The sequence below is a fragment of the Salvelinus namaycush genome, chromosome 39 (genome assembly GCF_016432855.1).
Source record: "Salvelinus namaycush isolate Seneca chromosome 39, SaNama_1.0, whole genome shotgun sequence".
Classification (NCBI taxonomy): Eukaryota; Metazoa; Chordata; class Actinopteri; order Salmoniformes; family Salmonidae; genus Salvelinus; species Salvelinus namaycush.
Window position 1 is genome coordinate 20,100,900 of NC_052345.1, and position 9,471 is coordinate 20,110,370.

General features: G+C 43.8%; 1 protein-coding gene across 1 annotated transcript; it reads left to right on the forward strand.

Moving 5' to 3' along the window:
• The first annotated feature begins 328 nt into the window (after positions 1-328).
• Positions 329-8,150, forward strand: LOC120032746 (zinc finger protein 135-like). The gene is made up of 3 exons (XM_038978932.1): positions 329-393; positions 1,652-1,665; positions 6,718-8,150. Exons 1-3 carry the CDS (start codon positions 329-331, stop codon positions 7,836-7,838), a joined length of 1,200 nt encoding a protein of 399 aa, XP_038834860.1. The 3' UTR covers positions 7,839-8,150.
• Positions 8,151-9,471: the final 1,321 nt, after the last annotated feature.

Below are 9,471 nucleotides of genomic sequence, written 5' to 3' on the forward strand. Positions count from 1 at the left end.
AGTTAACTGCACCTCAGATTGCAGCCAAATAAATGCTTCACAGAGTTCAAGTAACAGACACATCTCAACATCAACTGTTCAGAGACTACGTGAATCAGGCCTTCATGGTTGAATTGCTGCATGCAAAAACACTGTTTACAAAAGCTTTGTTAAAGAACAAGAAGGCCCGCAAACTGTTTACAAAAAATGTGCTTTTCTTTCAAAAACAAGGACATTTCTAAGTGACCCCAAACTTTTGAAAGGTAGTATACATCTACATGATGTATTGTTACACCATGTAGGAGCAGTATAGACCTAGTCTGTTCATTATATACATCTATAGCAGTCAATGGCTCTGGATGAAGAGGAAAGACCCCAGCTGGGCCCCGAAGTGAGAGGGCCAGGAGGTATGCGGTCAACAATGCTTGACTCAGGGAGGAAGACGCCCCTGCCATGCATAGTCCCATGGGATGTTGGCTATCAACAACAAGGCAACTCCTATGACTAATTGGGAATGGGACGCAAGTGTAGGATTGATCACCCTGTCGCTGGCCGCCTTTGTGGAGGGTGTATAGTGTGAAAGGCCGAAACACCCTAGGAACCAAAGGTACACTACTGACGATGCGCTCCCCAAATTTCACCAGTCTCACTGTTCATGAACTCTTGGAAGTGCTTGCACAAAGGATAGTAACATCTCATCCTGTGTTCTTGGAATCTACATGTTGTATTGTTACACCATGTAGGAGCAGTATAGACCTAGTCTGTTCATTATATACATCTACATGATGTATTGTTACACCTTGTAGGAACAGTATAGACCTACAGTAGCTAGCTACTTATTTAGATGTTGTTTGACTTAATGAAACTGCCTTACATGTGCTGTAGTAAACATTTTTTATTCGCACTAATCAATCAACACATTCAGGTCTTTGTATGTCTCAATATAATAGTATTATTTAATTAAAACCATTTAAAATAATATTTGTCTGAAAATAAAATATGATCCTCAACTGCGTTTTCCACTCCAGTCAGCAGACGGCGATGTGCGTCTTTCAGGCGATGCTGCCAGCGTGACGTATAATCTAGTGGACGGTTCTTCATAAACAGCTCGTCAACCACCTCCGTAGCTTGTTAGCCAACATAGCCGAAAGATTCAAGCTATTTATACGCTTTCGGCGTATATTAGCTACTGTGTTTTAGACACACTTCTGTCGTATCTACTTGGTAACCTATTTAATTGAATATTACGTTATTTTTTATTAGTCAGCTATTGTAGCTGGCTGGTTAAGTTAGCATTAGCCTAGTCGCTAATGATAGCTAGCTAGCTAACATCCCCGAACATGAGCTCCCTAAACTACTCCCCTCCTGTTAAAGAAGAGGAAGTCTGCTGGACAGAGAAAGAAACTCTGGGGCTGAACATTGTCGTGAAAGAGGAGAAGAAAGAGGAGGATGTCGCAGTAAAACAAGAAGTAGAGGGTGAGGATGTTACAGTGAAAGAAGAAGAGAAAGACGTTTCAGTGAAAGAAGAGGAAGACGCGTTCAGAGTGAAAGAGGAGGAGGATGTTACTGTGAAAGAAGAGGAAGCTGAGAAAGAGGAGGATGCAGTTTTTGGAGTGAAGAAGGAAGGAGAGATTACTGTCACATTGAAAGATGAAGATGAGGAGATAGGAGATCTGATTAACACCAGTAAGTACCGCCTTAAATTTGTTTTTAACTTTGAATATTCGGAGTTGGCTCATCATTACCTCTTCAACGGAGGGCCCTAGGATGATGACTGATATGTCTAGAATCAGACGACGTAGAGAGCAAGCTACCCCTTGTTTTCTCTGTTCCGTTTCCAAAAAGTGACTTAACATACACTACCGTTCAAAAGTTTGGGGTCACTTAGACATTTCCTTGTTTTTGAAAGAAAGCAAAATAAATTGTCCATTAAAATACTATCAAATTGATCATAAAAACAGTGTAGACATTGTTAATGTTGTAAATGACTATTGTAGCTGGATATGGCTGATCTTTAATGGAGTATCTACATAGGCGTACAGAACATATCTGTGTTCCAATGGCACGTTGTGTTAGCTAATTCAAGTTTATCATTTTAAAAGGCTAATTGATCATTAGAAAACCCTTTTGCAATTATGTTAGCACAGCTGAAAACCGTTGTGCTGATTTAAAGAAGCGATAAAACTGGCCTTTAGACTAGTTGAGTATCTGGAGCATCAGCATTTGTGGGTTCGATTACAGGCTCAAAATGGCCAGAAACCAAACTTTCTTCTGGAACTCGTCAGTCTATTCTTGTTCTGAGAAATGAAGGCTATTCCATGCGAGAAATTGCCAAGAAACTGAAGATCTCGTACAACGCTGTGTACTACTCCCTTCACAGAACAGCACAAACTATCTCTAACCAGAATAGAAAGAGGAGTGGGAGGCCCCGGTGCACAACTGGGCAAGAGGACAAGTATAGTAGTGTCTAGTTTGAGAAACAGATGCCTCACAAGTCCTCAACTGGCAGCTTCATTAAATAGTACCCACAAAACACCAGTCTCAATGTCAACAGTGAAGAGGCGACTCTGGGATGCTGGCCTAGGCAGAGTTGCAAAGAAAAAGCCATATCTCAGACTGGCCTATAAAAATAAAAGATTAAGATGGGCAAAAGAACAGACACTGGACAGATGACTTCTGCCTAGAAGGCCAGCATCCCGGAGTGTTTTGCTGGTACTATTTAATGAAGCTGCCAGTTGAGGACTTGTGAGGTGTCTGTATCAGCAGGTTGTGTTCCTCTGATAGGTTGTGTTCCTATATGTTGTGTTCCTATTTCAGACCACGCTAGCACCAGTGTTCCTATATCAGACCACACTAGCACCAGTGTTCCTATATCAGACCACACTAGCACCAGTGTTCCTATATCAGACCACACCAGTGTTCCTATATAAGACTACATCAGTGTTCCTATTTCAGACCACACTAGCACCGGTGTTCCTATATCAGAACACACTAGCACCAGTGTTCCTATATCAGACCACACTAGCACCAGTGTTCCTATATCAGAACACACTAGCACCAGTGTTCCTATATCAGACCACACTAGCACCAGTGTTCCTATATCAGACCACACTAGCACCAGTGTTCCTATATCAGAACACACTAGCACCAGTGTTCCTATATCAGACCACACTAGCACCAGTGTTCCTATATCAGACCACACCAGTGTATCCTATATCAGACCACACTAGCACCAGTGTTCCTATATCAGAACACACTAGCACCAGTGTTCCTATATCAGAACACACTAGCACCAGTGTTCCTATATCAGAACACACTAGCACCAGTGTTCCTATATCAGACCAATTCAACAGCTCAGACACAAGAGGTATGTGGCAGGGTCTACAGTCAATCACGGATTACAAAAAGAAAACCAGCCCCGTCGCGGACCAGGATGTCTTGCTCCCAGACAGACTAAATAACTTTTTTGCTCGCTTTGAGGACAATACAGTGCCACTGACACGGCCCGCTACCAAAACCTGCGGGCTCTCCTTCACTGCAGCCGAGGTGAGTAAAACATTTAAATGTGTTAACCCTCGCAAGGCCGCAGGCCCAGACGGCATTCCCAGACGCGTCCTCAGAGCATGTGCAGACCAGCTGGCTGGTGTGTTTACGGACATATTCAATCAATCCTTATCCCAGTCTGCTGTTCCCACATGCTTCAAGAGGGCCACCATTGTTCCTGTTCCCAAGAAAGCTAAGGTAACTGAGCTAAACGACTACCGCCCAGTAGGACTCACTTCCGTCATCATGAAGTGCTTTGAGAGACTAGTCAAGGACCATATCACCTCCACCCTACCTGACACCGTAGACCCACTCCAATTTGCTTACCGCCCCTATAGGTCCACAGACGACGCAACCACACTGCACACTGCCCTAACCCATCTGGACAAGAGGAATACCTATGTGAGAATGATGTTCATCGACTACAGCTCAGCATTTAACACCATAGTACCCTCCAAACTCGTCATCAAGCTCGAGACCCTAGGTCTCGACCCCGCCCTGTGCAACTGGGTACTGGACTTCCTGATGGGCCACCCCCAGGTGGTGAGGGTAGGTAACAACATCTCCACCCCGCTGATCCTCAACACTGGGGCCCCACAAGGGTGCGTTCTGAGCCCTCTCCTGTACTCCCTGTTCACCCACGACTGCGTGGCCATGCACGCCTCCAACTCAATCATCAAGTTTGCGGACAACACTACAGTGGTAGGCTTGATTACCAACAACGACGAGACGGCCTACAGGGAGGAGGTGAGGGCCCTCGGAGTGTGGTGTCAGGAAAATAACCTCACACTCAACGTCAACAAAACAAAGGAGATGATTGTGGACTTCAGGAAACAGCAGAGGGAGCACCCCCTTATCCACATCGATGGAAGAGTAGTGGAGAGGGTAGTAAGTTTTAAGTTCCTCGGCGTACACATCACGGACAAACTGAATTGGTCCACCCACACATACAGCGTTGTGAACCTCAGGAGGCTGAAGAAATTCGGATTGTCACCAAAAGCACTCACAAACTTCTACAGATGCACAATCGAGAGCATCCTGTCGGGCTGTATCACCGCCTGGTACGGCAACTGCTCCGCCCACAACCGTAAGGCTCTCCAGAGGGTAGTGAGGTCTGCACAACGCATCACCGGGGGCAAACTACCTGCCCTCCAGGACACCTACACCACCCAATGTCACAGGAAGGCCATAAAGATCATCAAGGACAACAACCACCCGAGCCACTGCCTGTTCACCCCGCTATCATCCAGAAGGCGAGGTCAGTACAGGTGCATCAAAGCAGGGACCGAGAGACTGAAAAACAGCTTCTATCTCAAGGCCATCAGACTGTTAAACAGCCACCACTAACATTTAGTGGCCGCTGCCAACATACTGACTCAACTCCAGCCACTTTAATAATGGGAATTGATGGAAATGTATGTAAAAATGTATCACTAGCCACTTTAAACAATGCCACTTAATATAATGTTTACATACCCTACATTACTCATCTCATATGTATATGTATATACTGTACTCTATCATCTACTGCATCTTGCCATCTTTATGTAATACATGTATCACTAGCCACTTTAAACTATGCCACTTTATGTTTATATACCCTACATTACTCATCTCATATGTATATACTGTACTCTATACCATCTACTGCATCTTGCCTATGCCGTTCTGTACCATCACTCATTCATATATATATGTATATATCCTTTATCCCTTTACACTTGTGTGTATAAGGTAGTAGTTGTGGAATTGTTAGGTTAGATTACTCGTTGGTTATTACTGCATTGTCGGAACTAGAAGCACAAGCATTTCGCTACACTCGCATTAACATCTGCTAACCATGTGTATGTGACAAATAAAATGTGATTTGATTTGATCAGACCACACCAGTGTTCCTATATCAGACCACACTTGCACCAGTGTTCCTATATCAGAACACACTAGCACCAGTGTATCCTATATCAGACCGCACTAGCACCAGTGTTCCTATATCAGAACACACTAACACCAGTGTTCCTATATCAGAACACACTAGCACCAGTGTTCCTATATCAGACCACACTAGCACCAGTGTTCCTATATCAGACCACACCACCACCAGTGTTCCTATATCAGACCACACTAGCACCAGTGTTCCTATATCAGACCACACCAGTGTTCCTATATCAGACCACACTAGCACCAGTGTTCCTATATCAGACCACACTAGCACCAGTGTTCCTATATCAGACCACACTAGCACCAGTGTTCCTATATCAGAACACACTAGCACCAGTGTTCCTATATCAGACCACACTAGCACCAGTGTTCCTATATCAGACCACACCACCACCAGTGTTCCTATATCAGACCACACTAGCACCAGTGTTCCTATATCAGACCACACCAGTGTTCCTATATCAGACCACACTAGCACCAGTGTTCCTATATCAGACCACACTAGCACCAGTGTTCCTATATCAGACCACACTAGCACCAGTGTTCCTATATCAGACCACACTATCACCAGTGTTCGTTGTTGCCTCAGTTTGCCACTTCGGCTTGTTATTTCATTCTGTTATTTTCTTCTTGTCCCATCGGCCATGGTCACAGGAGCTTATATTAATTAATATTAAGGAATCCCCTCTGTTGCAAACCAAATGCTAGGCTATAAACATGGGGTAATAATGTCTAGATAGTTCTTTCTAGTGGACATTAGTTTATGAATTGCCTGGCAGGGCTGTGGGACAGTGGAGATTAGTTTATGAATTGCCTGGTTGGGCTGTGGGACAGTGGAGATTAGTTTATGAATTGCCTGGCTGGGCTGTGGGACAGTGGAGATTAGTTTATGAATTGCCTGGCTGGGCTGTGGGACAGTAGAGATTAGTTTATGAATTGCCTGGTTGGGCTGTGGGACAGTGGAGATTAGTTTATATATTGCCTGGTTGGGCTGTGGAACAGTGGAGATTAGTTGATTAATTGCCTGATTGGGCTGTGGGACAGTGGATGTGTAGGAATGATTCAAATAGAACTGTTAACAGCCATTACCCAAGTAGTATTGTGAATAACTAACGGCTATTAACCAATCAGCATCCAGGATCCAAATGTTGTGTTATAATGAAATATCTAGTCTGGATTAAACCTCAATAGGAAGACTGTTTTATCATATGGTTTCATTCTGGTCTCTGTTTAACTAAATTTGTTTGTCTTTGGCAGGAGAGAGACCAGACTTTCCCTTTGACAGACGGAAGAGTCCTTCAGGGGAACCAGACCCAGAGACTCCCAAACCAGTGACACGACATCACTGCTCCCTGTGTGGAAGGAGTTTTACCAAGTTAGGGAACCTAAAAGAGCACGAGAGAAAACACACAGGAGAAAAGCCTTTCCAATGCTCCCAGTGTGGAAAGAGATTTTCACGAACTCATGAACTAATATTACATGAAAGGACACACACAGGGGAAAAACCACACAATTGCTCCCAGTGTGGAAAGAGTTTTGCGCAGTTAGGGAACCTAAAAAAACATAAGAGAATACATACTGGGGAGAAACCTTACCCCTGTTCCCAGTGTGGAAAATATTTTAGGTTGTCAGAACACTTAAAATCACACGAGAGGACACACACAGGGGAAAAAACACACAATTGCTCCCAGTGTGGAAAGAGTTTTTCCCATTTAGGTAACCTAAAAAAACATAAGAGAATACACACTGGAGAGAAACCTTACCCCTGTTCCCATTGTGGAAAGAAATTTAGGTTATTACAAAACTTAAAATCGCATGAGAGGACACACACAGGGGAAAAACCACACAATTGCGTCCAGTGTGGAAAGAGTTTTTCCCATTTAGGGAACCTGAACAAACATAAGAAAATACACTCTGGAGAGAAGCCGTATCCCTGTTCCCAATGTGGAAAGAATTTTACATTGTCAGAAAGCTTAAAATCACATGAGAGGACACACACAGGGGAAAAACCACACAATTGCTCCCAGTGTGGAAAGAGTTTTTCCCATTCAGCGACCCTGAATCAACATAAGAGAATACACTCTCGAGAGAAGCCTTACCACTGTTCCCAGTGTGGAAAGAATTTTGCATTGTCAGATAACCTGAAGGAGCATGAGAGGACACACACAGGAGAAAATCCTTACCACTGCTTCCAGTGTGGAAAGAGTTTTACTGACTTGGATAGCCTGAACATACATAAGATAATACACTCTAAAGAGAAACCGTACCATTGTTCCCAGTGTGGAAAGAGTTTTACTAAGCCAGGGAACCTGAAAAGGCATGTGGACATACACACACAGGGGAGGGTAAGCTCACAGTTTGGAAAGAGTTTTAGTTAGGGAACCTAATTGTGGAAAGACATTTTCCCGGACAGAGGACCTGAAATCACATGACAGAATAGACGGGCTGTGTTCTGATGAGTCACTGTGTTCTGACTGATGTTTGACTGTTGTGTTATGGCACATTAAATCATATTGTTTATATGAATATTATATATAACTAAAAAATAGGCCTCTACTTTTGTTTTAGTTTTTTCCTCTGGAGACATGGTCATGTCTAAAATCAGATTCACATTTTAAAATGTGATTCATTGAATACAAGTATGAACCCTTATTAGTCCACAATGTGTTGATTGTAAAAATGATTTGATTAATGCAACATTATCTGAATAAACTGTATAGAACTACGTTAGCCACTAGTGGACATTCATTATATACATCTATGTACTTACAGAAATGAGTTATTCTGAATGGAGGGCTGGAAGGTAGATAACACAAGGTATCGGGAGAGGTATTCTGATTGGGTGAATGGATGTCAGGACAGGTCTCTTCTGATTGGGTGAATGGATGTCAGGACAGGTCTCTTCTGATTGGGTGAATGGATGTCAGGACAGGTCTCTTCTGATTGGGTGAATGAATGTCAGGACAGGTCTCTTCTGATTGGGTGAATGGATGTCAGGAGGTGTCTTCTGATTGGGTGAATGGATGTCAGGAGGAGTCTTCTGATTGGGTGAATTGATGGCTGGAGAGGTCTTCTGATTGGGGGAATGGATGTCAGGACAGGTCTCTTCTGATTGGGTGAATGGATGTCAGGAGGTGTCTTCTGATTGGGTGAATGGATGTCAGGAGGGGTCTTCTGATTGGGTGAATGGATGTCAGGAGAGGTCTTCTGATTGGGTGAATGGATGACAGGAGAGGTATTCTGATTGGGTGAATGGATGTCAGGAGGGGTCTTCTGATTGGGTGAATGGATGTCAGGAGAGGTCTTCTGATTGGGTGAATGGATGTCAGGAGGGGTCTTCTGATTGGGTGAATGGATGTCAGGAGAGGTCTTCTGATTGGGTGAATGGATGTCAGGAGGGGTCTAATGATTGGGTGAATGGGTGTCAGGGGAGGTCTTCTAATTGGGTGAATGGATGGTAGATAACACAACTTGTCAGTCAGAACATCAGAGGGTTTTGAGAGCCTTTAACCTTTTTATTTAAATTAGTTTTCTTCTTTAGTCTTTTTGGTTTTCAATAGGCTTTGTCTATTACAGCGAACACCTGGTAAAGAGGAGGTTACCATCTCTGATCCACCTCAGTAGTACTGTAGTGTCCACCTATCTGGTACCATCTCTGATCCACCTCAGTAGTCCTGTAGTGTCCACCTATCTGGTAAAGAGGAGGTTACCATCTCTGATCCATCTCAGTAGTCTTGTAGTGTCCACCTATCTGGTAAAGAGGAGGTTACCATCTCTGATCCACCTCAGTAGTACTGCAGTGTCCACCTATCTGGTAAAGAGGAGGTTACCATCTCTGATCCACCTCAGTAGTACTGTAGTGTCCACCTATCTGGTAAAGAGGAGGTGGGGTTTGCACATTGTAGTCCATTCCATTTGTCCTTAAGTGAAATCTCCACGCACCCGGGGCACCTGGCCATGCAAAACAAACTAGCCCAATATTTCTGCCTCATGGACATAGCAGGTTAGGAG

What these genes read in the sequence shown, in the direction of transcription:
- LOC120032746 (XM_038978932.1), top strand. Translation starts at nt 329, where the DNA reads ATGGCTCTGGATGAAGAGGAAAGACCCCAGCTGGGCCCCGAAGTGAGA.